The sequence below is a fragment of the Sciurus vulgaris genome (assembly GCF_902686455.1).
Source record: "Sciurus vulgaris genome assembly, chromosome: 1".
Taxonomy (NCBI): domain Eukaryota; kingdom Metazoa; phylum Chordata; class Mammalia; order Rodentia; family Sciuridae; genus Sciurus; species Sciurus vulgaris.
In genome coordinates, this window is record NC_136461.1 from 55,783,026 (window position 1) to 55,796,011 (window position 12,986).

A 12,986-nucleotide genomic window follows, 5' to 3' on the forward strand; every position below is an offset into this window, starting at 1 on the left:
TTCCACCCTGGAAGAGTTAACACTTTTGCTGAACTTTTTGACAAGATGGTGACCACCCCAACAGGAAGCAATGTTTGTTCATGATCCCTCTAAACAGAAACCACTGAAAAGAATATATGCTTTTCTGCATGGTCTGTAGAACATGTATGTATCAGAAGCTATGCCAGGTACTAGGACATAATGACAACCAGTCAGAACCTCAGACTGAGGCAGTTACAGTTTATCTTGGAAGGTCAGGGTAAGATTCTCAGGGGAGGTTAACACCAAGATGAAACACAAAGTCCAAAGGGAATTTGGTAGTTTTCCTCCCTACTATGAACTAAATGTTTATATCCCCACAAAATTCATATGTGGAAGCCCTAACCCCTGATGTAGTGGTATTAGGAGGTGGGACCCTTGGAAGGTAATTAGATCATGAGAGTGGGGCCCTCATGAATGGATAGTTCCCTTATAAGAAGAGACAAGAACACACACACTTTCTCTCTCTGTGTTTGCCATATGAGAATATGACTCTCACCAGATACCAGAGCTCATAGCACTGTGATCTTGGACTTCCTGCCTCCAGAACTGTGAGAAATAGGGGTCTGTTATTTAAGCCAGTCAGTCTGTAGCATTTTTGTTATAATAGCCAAAACCGGCTCAGACATTCCATCTAGAACGTAAAGCCTGCAAGCTCATTGTAGTAGGGGAAGGGAGCGATTTCTTCCATGAAATACTGGATTCTCTTATTCTCTGAAGTCTCAGGTTCTGACCACCTATTTGGTATCTTCACTTAAATGTCAACAATACCCCAAACCACAAATAGCCTAAATAAAGACTTCCATTTTTCCTCTAAAGTGAGATGTTTCCAACGTGCTTCTGCTTCAGTCTTTCCCACGTCAGTAAACCATCATCGTCTTAGTCACGCAGGTCTCTTTTTCATGTTGGCACCACTATCCCAGATTGTGTGTTTGTCATTCTCACATAGAGCTTCCACAAATAGGTCCCTCCAAACAATGTTTAGTTTCGCTTGTTTATGAGCTCTATAAAATTACATGCCACATGTAATCTGCAACTCGCTTTTTTCCTTCACTACTCTAACACAAGGCCCTCGTTAGTTGTAGGGTGGAAGAAATGATGTGGGTGATCGAGGACATTTGGTTTCCTCACTAACTTCTCATGTACAATTGTGTCTCCAAATAAAGTCTTTGCAAATTAAATTTTTTTTAAAAAGTGAGGGGAGGAAGAAAGAAAAGAAACACTCCCTTAACTTGTGAGCTGGATGTTAAAAGGTTATGTTTCTTAAAGAAGAAGGGGTTGGGGAGATGGAGGAAATACTCAGCTCCATCCAATGCTAAGCCCAATGAAATAAGAACAGAGACGCGACTATGAGATTTGGCAACATGGACAGGCAGGAGCTGTGCCTGTAGCCTGGCCAGGAATCTCAGCTATCATGGGGTGAAAGCAAATGTGAAGTAAAGGAATGAAGACTGCAACAATTCATAATGCTTTTCAGAGAGTTCTGTGAAAGGGAAGAGATGTAAGGTGGTGTTTGGTATTAAGAAATTCTATTTGTTTTTGTTTTAGACTCAGAGATAATGCAGTGTACTTGCAAGGGAAAAATAAGTGTCCAACAGAGAGGGAAAAATGAATGAACCGGGACGTGGGGGATAAATGCAGGAGAGAGGTCCTTGACAGAGCAAGAGGAGGGGAGTCCGAGCTCTGGTTAATGATTTGGATGGGGATGGAAGTAAGATGCTTCACGTTATAACAGTGGGAGTATTGTCGGGCTGCTAAGGGGGAAGTCTGAAGTGTTTTCTCTTTTCCTTTCCTTTCCTTTCCTTTCCTTTCCTTTCCTTTCCTTTCCTTTCCTTTCCTTTCCTTTCCTTTCCTTTCCTTCTCTTCTCTTCTCTTCTCTTCTCTTCTCTTCTCTTCTCTCTTCTCTTCTCTTCTCTTCTCTCCTCTCCTCTCCTCTCCTCTCCTCTCCTCTCCTCTCCTCTCATCTTCTCTCTCTCTCTCTCTCTCTCTCTCTCCTTTCTTTCTTTCCTTCCTTTCTTCTTCTTCTTCTTTTTTTTTCTTGTACTGGGGATTGAACCCAGACTGCTCTACCACTGAGTTACACCCCAGTCCTTTTAATTTTTTATTTTGAGATGGGATCTCCAGGCTAGCCTGGGATCACCCAGGCTAGTCTCGAACTTGCAATTCCTGTGCCTCAGCTTCCCTAGTAGCAGTTTGAAAGTTCTCGTAGTGGAGGACATGAGGGAATTCTGTCTGATTGTTTTCCTTCACTCGGTGCAGTCAGATGTAGTCATGAGTGGAGAGAAACAGATGATTGGAAGTGGACAGGTGTGGGGACTGACAATACCAGCCCTTGGGAACAGCCCTCATGTGCACAACAAGCCACCAAGAGTAATGACAGGAAAGAGGTAGAAAGGGAGAGAGTGAACCAGTGCTAAGTCATCAGGCAGGGGAGACAGGGGAGTCTACCAGACTTCGCAGGAGGCACAGCAGGTGGCAGTCTGAAGGTGTGGACCTACTTCTAAACACTTGTCTACTCAAGTCACTGGAAGGCCTGTTTGAATTGAGTATTAGAAACTAGACTTTAGATTAATGTCATCACATCCCAAAAAGTGAACATCAAGGAACCAAGAGGATGAATGGCTTACCTCTGCCTTTCCTGCCCTGAGCATGACTTGGACCAAGATGAGACAAAATCTCTTTGTTCCTTCTCCATTCGCATCATTCGGGATCTCCCCACTTTCCCTCACTGGAAAATTCCTGCAGAGTAACTACAATTTTCTCCCTGCAATCCAGTTTCTGGGGTTCAGGGTCCCTGCACTTGCCTCGCCTTCAGATATGAATGTTAGTCTCAAGAGTAGTGTACGGCTTGGTTCTGATTGGTTTACCACCTAAATGGTTTCATAGAATCCTAGATTCTCAGCATTGCAGAATGAACTCTCAAAGTCATTAACTGTGGAGGTCCTCTCTGCCACGTCCTGCGTGCAGGAGGAAAGGGTTAACTGCCAGAGGAGGATATTGGCGGTTTTTCTATTACCCAAAAAACTCATCTACTCAATAAACACACAAGAACCAATATTCTTTCAAATGAGAGGGGGCGTGACGGGTCTGGCCATACCAGCTCTGGTCTCTTACCACAACATGGAGTCGCCCAAATCTCCTTTATTTATAAGATACAGGTAAAGGGGGCCAGGAATGGGAGGAGCTGCTTCTGTGATGGACAGGATAGGGTAGAGTTAAGGAAGCCATTCTCTTGGGGGAAAATTCCAGAAGGAAACAGGGAATCACTCCCACTCAGTGCCACATGCTTCCCAGCAATTCCTAGAAGCCAGGTCTCTGCATCCCATGGCTCAACCTAGTCAGATTCTGCTAAATAAAGATGGTGTTATGGGTCACAACTTAAGAACAGATCGATCACCACTGAGAAGTCCAAATTTGAGAGTCTTTATTAAGCTGGCCAGCTGACTGTCTCACATAATGCCCCAAAAAATGGCTATTGGGAGAACAGCCCCGACCACAGGGTTGTAGGGGTTCTTATACCAAAAATTACATTAATCACAAGGGTCTGTTGCTATGATTCGAAATTACACATTAACAACATGAGATCATCGATAGAGGGGCAAGTGGGTCAAAATGACCCTTACCTAGGTACAAACTAAAGAATGTTTGCTAACATCTGCATAATCACTATCCGCATGGTACACTGTTTAGGAGCAATAGGAATCAAAAGAGAGCAATTTTTCTTTACATAGGAATTATCATTCTGTATTGTTGAACATGTCACACTAAATAACTGATGATGGGTACAGAGGCGGGGTATTCCCATGGGAGAAGCTTATTTCCTACATAACATGGAGTCTCAGAGCAAAATGAAGTCTGTTCAGTCATTTCCCTTAGAGTCTGGCCTATAACATTCTCATGGAGCCAGATCTGTCAGCCCATCACAATGGCTTCCCACAATTAACCATTTTGGGCTGTTTTCTGGTTAATAATCTTTTCACATGGGAAGCTTCCTCCTCTTTCAGTCTCCTGCTTTTCCCTTTACACAGAAGGGAGTTTCATCTCAGAAGAGCTGACTTCCATTTCTCATATTTGTATTTTTAGTCATTTTTACCCATTTATGTTGAATTCAGTTGATCACATTGGCCTTTGACTTTCTTTTTCTCACTTCCCTACAATAGTTTTATCTGTCTTTTGATAGATAACACTGAGGTTAGAACTTCAAGTGATTTTGTGACTGTTTAATGTCAAAGAATTCTCCTCACTGTTAGTCCTTATGTTGTTTTAAGCAGCAGAGATTTGACATGCCTGCTCATGAAATTTTGCACTTTGAAACTCATACAGATTCAACTAATGATTTCTCTCCTGTGGAGGCATACACCACAGGTGGGCACCTTTAAAATTTCAGTTTCACTGCAATTTATTCTGGGAAGAGGATGTAATTCTAGAATTTGATTCTTTGCTCTGTAATAATCTATTAGGTTGGGAAACTTTAATGAGGCAATGAACATTTATTTTAAATTTGTTGCCAGTGTGTAATGAAATGAAGGCATTTACTGCTATGAACAAGTCAACTGATTTGATGCTGAGCACACTTGATCCTAATTACATAGTCAAGGTCTAGACCATCAAGTTTGCAGAATGTTTATATCTTTGAACAGCATAATGGACTATGGGAAGTTGGGCCCTTGGAAAAGCCACAACTGGGGGCTCAGCTCTCCTTTTTGCCATTTACCAGTTAAGTCTTTTTTTTTTTTTTTTTTGGCAGGAGGTATCAGGGATTGAACCCATAGATGCTTAATCACTGAGCCACATCCCCAGTTGGTTTTATATTTTATTTTGAGACAAGGCCTCACTAAGTTACTGAGGCTGGCTTTGAGCTTGCAATCCTTCTGTCTTAGCCTCCCAAATCATTAGGATTGCAGGCATTCACCACCATGCCCAGCTTCTAAGCCTTTTATAAACCATCTATCCTCAGCCTCCTCGTCCTCAACTGAACAGCAGTGTGCTCCTCTGCACCCTCTGCACTGTGTGAGCATCAGATATGTGTATGAAGTGTTCAAGCATTACCTGGCTCTTGGGTGGTGGCAGTGTATTCAGCATCAGGTTCCCTTTCTTCAGTTGCCTGTACTGTTTTCTTTTTGGCATCTGGACTAGGAGAAAGAAGGCCTGGGTTTGATTTCTGGGACTCTCTTCACAATCCTGAAGAATTTAGAGCATTTTCAGAATGTTTAGTGGAAGTTTTTCTTACCTCTCAGTCCTTGACACAAGGTTAAATAGTATCACCGATGGGAGGATGGGGGGTTGAAACGGCTTTAGCAAAGAGCAGGGGGTGTTTAGAAAACATGAAAAGTGAAGAGAATGAGAGAAGAAGAAAGAGGAAGTGAGCAAAGGAAAAAATAGCCACAAAACAGGCCCTTCTGATGGGGGTGGGAGGATTTTAAAGAAATCATAAGCTTTCTCAGAGCCAGGCCACTGGGTGACGCAGAGCTGAGGCTATGGGCTACTATGGATTCAAACAGTCTTGTGTTCAAAGCCTGCCTTCCCTGATTACTAGTTCTGGCGTTTTGTTTTGTTTTGTTGATACCCAGGGTTTGAACTCGGGGCACTCAACCACTGAGCCACATCCGCAGCCCGATTTTGTATTATTTAGAGACAGGGTCTCACTGTGTTGCTCAGGGCCTCACTTTTGCTGAGACTGGCTTTGAACTCATGATCCTCCTGCCTCAGCCTCCTGAGCCGCTGGGATCACAGGTGTGCTCCACCACACCAGGCTAGTTCTGGGGTCTTGAACAAATTTCTTACCCTCTCAGCACTTGAGTTTTCAAATGAAGAAAATGGCGGAAGCTAAATCTGCTGAGAGCTTACCATGTGTCATCTCTCTCCACTTAAATTCTCAAGATAGCCCCATTCAAGGTACAGAATTATCTTCCTCATGTGACATGGAGAAGCTGGCTGAAGGACACAGTTAATGTTTCTTTCGGATCACAGAGCTCTTAGATAACCTGGTTCTTGGAGCTCACACTTGAACCATTGTGGGGAGTGGAGATGTTACTGAAAGCTCGGTCCTTGTCCCTGATGCCAGTCCCTCATTGGACATGGTTTTGAGAAAAAGGAAAATTTCATAGCTTTGCTGGCAAAGGAGAAAGACAGGGGACTCCTGTCCCAGAGGCTGTGATTCTGCCCATCAGCAGAAACAGGGGGCTTCTAAAGAGGTGATTCAAAGGCTGCGTTCCACATGTCTCTGTTGGAGTTGTGATTCACTTGTTAATTTGGGAGGTAGTCATTTCTGAGATCTTCTGGTGACTTCCCCAAAGTCTGGATTACTTCGTTCCTATGGTGGGTGTGTGTTCAAAGATGGATAACTCTGCCTAGGATGGGAAGAAAGGTAATCCTGTTTCCTCTGAGATTAGGGATGGGGAGAGATTAGGGAGGAGCAGGGAGAGAGGAAGAGAAAGAAACTGTCCATTTTAAAAATAAGTGGCAGTGGCAGAGCAGCCAGGGCTACATTCAAAGCATAAAGTGGAGCACTCTTTTACAGGGAGGATGTGAGATGGGATGTGAACAGGCTCACACAGGGCCTGCCCAGTAAGGCAGGCACATCTGTTCCTTCCCTTTCCCTTTTGCTCTTCTCTCCTTGGCTGCTTGTCTTGTTATCCAGGTGGTAAAACTTAATTTTCTAGAAATTTCCATGTGGTTAAATGGAACTTTCTACTCCAGAAGGAACCCCAATGTAGTCTCACCTCAAAAATACTCTTTCACTGTTAAGGAAGTTGGCCAGGCCTGGTGGTACACCCTTGTAATCCCAGTGACGCGAGAGGCTGAGGCAGGAGGATCACTAGTTCAAAGTCAGCCTCAGCAATTTACCGAAGCCCTAAGCAACTCGGCAAGACTCTGTCTCTAAAGAAAATATAAAAGGGCTTGGGATATTGCTCAGTTGTTAAGTACCCAGTGTTCAATCCTCAGTATCCAAAAAAAAAAGGGGGAAATTGGGTTGTTATAAACAAAGCCTGTTTTCAGGCATTTTTTCTATTGATTCCACTCCTGGCTATAAATCAAAGCAAATCTAGTAACATAATAGTAGAGGAAATAAAACTACTTCACCCACCTCTCTCTCTATCACACACACACACCACAAATTGATTGTTCACTTCTTTTCAAGTATGCTTGACTTTCTCAAATGAAATTAAACCGTATTTGACCATTGCTGTATGAATAGATGGTTATTTCTTCTATCAATTCTATCAGTTCAGTCTTTGTTTTGGCATCAAATAGATAATATTGTCTGATTTGTTCATTCATTTATTCATCTTTTAACAATTACTGGGTGCCTATTAAATACTACTCTGGGTATTGGGAATTTTAAGATAAATGAGATGGTCCTTCCTTTCAAGTGGGTAATTGTCTAAAGATCAAAACCCAAATAACTAAACTATAACCTAAGTCAGGATTGGACATAAATATAAGGCTTGTCACTTGCATTTGTGTTTTGTGTTTTTGCAATATTTATTTTCCTTATGTCTTTATTTTTGTATTAAGAATTTTTTCTACAGTCCACTAAAAAAGAAATAACCAAACATACTTTCTCTGAGTTTTTAAAATCAAATTCCTGTGTACAAATGAAACATGTATTAATACATGTTAAGGGAAACTTAGGAAATGAATTTTCTCATCACTTAAAAAAAAAATCTTTTTAAAGTAACCTTGTTTTTTCTGACTTTTTGACCAAAGATATACTTGTTTGTTGTTAAATAAAAGATACTGTTTTACAAAGAAAATCAAAATTATTCTATAATCCTACCCTCTAGAGTTATTCATTGAATAACCACTTTTAAAGGTTTTCTATTGTGCAAATATTTATGAAAATGTGGTTTCCCACCCCTTCAAATCAGAGCCTACGGGGACCTTAGATGTCTGGTACACGAAACAGCCTGTGGACTACAATAGACAACGGATTTCTCTTTTCTGGAAGGTAAGTTTTCAGTGTCAACTTTAAACTCAAGGAGATTATATATTTGAATGATTATATGTCTTCAAGGCAGAAAAATACCTTCTATTTTTGTTGTGGCTTTTTAAAAACATATCTTTGTTGCCAAAAGCTCAGTCCTTGTCCCTGATGCCAATTCAATATAAAAAGGACATGGTTTTGAGAAAACAGAAAAAGAAGGTTTATTGCTTTGCTAGCCAAGGAGAAACCAGGGGACTCCTGACCCCGAGGCTGTGATTCTGCCCATCATGGGGTACAGGGGGTGGGTTTTAAGAGGTGATTCAGAGAAAATGAGATTAGGGAGGGAGATCAAGAGGGAGAAGTTTAGGGAAAAGAAGATCAGGGAGAAGTTCAGGGAAAAGGTCACAGAAAAAAAAAAAACACAGGAGTTTCAAGTGACAAGGGATATAGTCAATTCATCAAGTGAACCCCTGTTACATTTTTAGTTGTAGATGAACACAGTACTTTATTTATTTTCATGTAGTGCCAAGGATCAAACCCAGTGCCTCTCATGTGCTGGCAAGAGCTCCACCATTGAACTACAACCCCAGCCCCTCTCTTGTGGCTTTGATACGAGGCTTCAATGCCTGTGTAGGAGCTCACTTTGTCAGACTTACCCCGATCCCTGCTGCACTGCTGCGTACCTGCCAGATGAGGTAGGTACTCCAGCCAGGCCCTCCCTCCTGCCATTGGAGCCTTTCTTCATTCCACTTCCGGGTGGATCGAGGTCCTTCCATTCCAGCATTTCCATCCTCTGATCCTGACTACACTGTCTCTTTTTACTGTTATGTCTCTGTCTCTCTCTCTCTCTCGGTTACCAAAAGTTTGGTCCTGGTCCCTGATGCAAATCCAATAATGAGGATATGATTTTGAGAAAAAGGGAAAAGAAGGCCTTCATTCTGTCCCTCAAGGGGAGCTGGAGCCTTGTAAAGAGGTGACTCAAAGGTCACGTGTCTCTGTTGGAGTTGTAATTCACTTGTTAATTTGGGAGATAGTCATTTCTGAGATCTTCCGGTGCCATCCTCCAAGTCTGGATTACTCCATTCCTATGGTGGGTATGTGTTCAAGGTTGGATAACTCTGCCTAAAACAGGGAGAACCGTAATCCTATTTCCTCTAAGATTAGGGATGGGGAGAGATTAGGGAGGAGCAGGGAGAGAGGAAGAGAAAGAAACATGTCAACTTTAAAAATAAGTCACAGTGGCAGAGCAGCAAGGGCTACATTCAAAGCATAAAGTGGACCACTGTTACCTCTGCCCCTCTCCCTTACATAAGTGTGTCCAGCAGTGACCATTGTAACTTAGTCAAGACTTGGGAAACAGAGAAATCTGTGGGTACGGATATTTAGGAATGTATTTTCTATAGTCACTGAAAGAGAGAGGGTGTAAAGAGAGAGGAATATGTGTAGTAGTAGAAAAGAGCATGAATAGGAGTAGAAAGTAGCGCTTCCTCAATGGACGTAAAACAGGGCTAGATTAGGCCACCTTCCAGAACACAGTGAGCCCTTACTGCAGAATACAGGAGTTTCACCTAGTGCCGGAAGCCACCATTGCCTGACCATTCAGTCCTCACAAAACCCTGTGAGGTGCTAACATTCACCTAGCAGATAAGAAAACCAAGCATCAGGAAGAGGAAGTTCTTGCTCAATGTCACCCATCCACTAACTGCACGGCTGGAACTGAAGCCTCTCCCCAACTTCATGACTCATCTTTGTTGAAAGAAAATGCTATTTGAATTGAGCTATTGATTGATCATAAGAAAAGTCTCCCAGTGAGTGTTCACTTCTTTATTCCTCAAACTCATACTCCTCTCACTACACCTCTTCCAGTCGAGGGCAAACAGTTGTGGAATTAGGAACCCAATGAGCAGGAAACCAGAAGGGTCACAATAATGAATATGATGTCCTCCGATGGGCTTCTCTCTCTCTCTCTCTCTCTCTCTCTCTCTCTCTCTCTCTCTCTCTCTCCCCCTCTCCCCTCCTCCCCTTCCCATGTCTGGTGTACTAAAAATAACCTGGTGACTCATGATCTAGCTCTTCCCTTTGAAACTAACTCTGCAGCTCAACATTTATTTTAAAATAAATCTGCTTTTTAATAATAAGAAAATTCTCAAAGCAGGATATGGACATGCAGAGAAGCCACAAATTATGAATGTTACAGTAGAAAATAGCTCAATTGTTGGTTTTCATTTTCACAAGGAAGGAATTGGTTAACACCCAAATTCCTCCCTCAAAGAAAGAAGATTTCTCCTCAAAAAAAAAAAAAAAAAAAATCCTCAACAGTGATCTGAAAGATAGCTTTGTGAATCTTCTTTCATGTCTCTGTACTCAAGGGTTCCTCTCGGCAAAAAGAGGGTAACGATAATGGAATCTGCAAAGCCAAGAAGACCAGTGTGGCGTCAATCAATGAGGGGCACAAATGGTTAGAAACCATGAGCAGGGAGGGGCTCCAAGTGTTACTAGCATGCCCGTGTGCTTCTTGGGGTGTCAGAGACTGCAGATGGGGCATCACCATGGTAGTCTGAAAGCAGTATCAGAGGCAAGTCAGAGTCAATGCCTGTCAACCACAGGTAATGCTCAGCAAATGTGCACATGCAAATGCTTCTCAGTGACTCACTTTGGCCTTGTCCCCATCTTCACTAGTTTCTAGAGACCTTGGAACTCAAAGGGTCTTCAATGCCCTTTAATCTGCCCTTCCTCTCATTGTAAACAGCACTTCTACTTCTGCCAGGACAGACAGAAGTCTCTGCTGGCACCCCCACCTCCTACACGCACACACACACACACACACACACGCACACGCACACGCACACGCACACACCCCTTTTGCAGGCAGCCCACACCATGGTTGGACACCTCTTGCCATTAGAACACTCTTTTATGTAACCAGAATTGTCCTGAGAAGGGTGACCTGGACTAAAACTGGCCTGTTAGAAACCAAAAAGGTCAATACTAGAAGTATCTATGATTGACACCAGATGTAGTCATCACAGAGCTGTTAAAATCCTTCAGTGATTCTCCAACCAGAGGGGCTCCCCAAGAAAAGTTGGGTCCAGTCCTAACTTTTGCAGGCCCATTATAGGATCAAGTCCTTTTCTGTCAAGTCCAGGACTGTCCAGTGGCCCCCAACAGGCCATTCTGTCCAGAGTAAGGATGAAAACACTACCCAGAGCACCTGGGGTGAACAGTCTTGCTTTGGACCTCAGAACCACACACCTCTAGAGCCACAGGGATGCTGTCCCATCTCTCCTTTTATAAATGTGAAAGCTGAGGTTTCAAGAGGGGTTTCCAATGAGGGGCTTTCAGGGAACATAGCCCTGTTGCAGAGGACATAGATTGCTGCCCCTTCTCTGTGAACCCGGCCTGCCCCCCTTTTCCTGCTGGGGTTCCTCCTGCCACACTCAGACAGGCCTGGGGATTTAAAGGGGTGGTGCTGAGGCACAAGGGACTCATCTGACGTCAGCTAGGTTGGTTGCTTCGTGGTGGGCCCAAGTCATGCCTCGCTGGACAGAGACGTGATGCACTGGGGTTTTTCTTTTTCGAGCAACACAGGGAAACCAAATGCAGGGGCCACCCCACAATGGCAGAGGAGGGTGCCAACGGAAGCCCCAGGTAAAACCCCACAAGCCAGTGAACAAAGAGCATGTTCCTCATGTCAGGAGACATGTAATATGACCTTTCGCTTTTGTAGGATGTTTACATTAGAGGAGAACACTTCATGCTGAGAGGATGCAGCCCCCTGTGGGAAGTGGGTGTCGTGTGCGTGTGAATGCATGTGAGGTTCGTGTTGAGAGGTGTGTTTGTGCATACACAAACACATGTGAGTGTGAGGGTGTCAGTATGTGTGTGAACGTGTGTTCATGCATGTGTGCAAGGGTGTGAGAGTTGTGAATGTACGTGACTGGGTGAGGCTGGCAACGTGCCTGTGAGTGTTGGAAGGTGTTTGTGGGTAGAGCGGACGGGCGTGGTGTGAGCATGTGAATGTGAGTGTGCGTATGTGTGAGGGTGAGCATGTGTGAGTGTGTGGGTGTGTTGAGGGTGAAGGAGACCTTTGCTTTGTTGTTATGGTTTCCATACCAGTTACTCATTTCCTCACACCTTGGTTTCTCCTGAAATCTCCATTTCTTTCAAACTATCCTGTACTTTTTTTTAAAAGGTATTTTCTAGGTTAAAGCCAAAACGTACAACCTAATCTATGAAATGAAATAAAAATGCCTGGGCATTGTTAAAACAGATGCAATAAGCATGTCGGAAATGGTGCTCAGTCCCGGGCAGCCCAGGGTCACATGAGAGCCCCTCACAGGTCTCAGCAAGCCTCTCCCTCAAGGTCCCCTGTGGCTTCTCCTGGGCAGTTTCACTTGGTTTCCTTTGCTTTGGTTAAACCTTTCAATCCCTGATTCCAGCACACTTTTCTTTCGGTTAAAATGGCATGAATCCTTTAAAAAGAGTCACCTTCGACATATACATATGTATGGTGGCTGAAAAGGTAGGGCTATGGGCTAAAGCCACAGTAGCCTTTAGAGTTTCTTCTTAATTTCTGCAGTCTTGAGCACACCAAGTCATAAACTTTTAAAAATGATGGTGGAGATCTGAAAGAGAAGTAGCCATGCACAAAGGAAGCTGAATTCACTCATGTATTCTTTCAAACCAATAAATATATCAAAGTTTCTCTTTAGTACTAGACTGGTTCTGCCTGGCAGAGATAGGAGAGTGAGAAAGACCAATCCAGTCTGCATGTCCTGGAATTCACAGTCCAGTGCAAGGACAGGAAGGGGAGCAGGATGACCAGGACCAGGAGGTCCTGGTCAGGAGTGTTGAGGAGGAGTTTAGAGGTCAGCTGGAGGAAAGAAGGTGGGCTTACCCCGTGGAGCAGGGAACGGATGAGAAGTAGCGGCATCTCTCTGTGACAGTGGAGCTGAATGCTGAAGGACAAGCTGGCCACAAGAAGGGTATGAGAACGTTTGTCAGGGACTGTGGATTCATTATGGAAAGCATCGCTTTAGTG

At 43.5% G+C, this 12,986-nt stretch overlaps 1 protein-coding gene across 4 annotated transcripts in view; it reads left to right on the forward strand.

The window, feature by feature from the left end:
* IL12RB2 (interleukin 12 receptor subunit beta 2) overlaps positions 1-12,986 on the forward strand; it is an 86,463-nt gene that overhangs the window by 30,167 nt on the left and 43,310 nt on the right. For all 4 annotated transcript variants that reach the window (XM_079131128.1, XM_079131126.1, XM_079131129.1 and 1 more), the window contains exon 9: positions 7,890-7,969. In XM_079131128.1, coding sequence (XP_078987254.1) covers positions 7,890-7,969 — 80 coding nt within the window. The remainder of the gene's footprint in view (positions 1-7,889; positions 7,970-12,986) is intronic.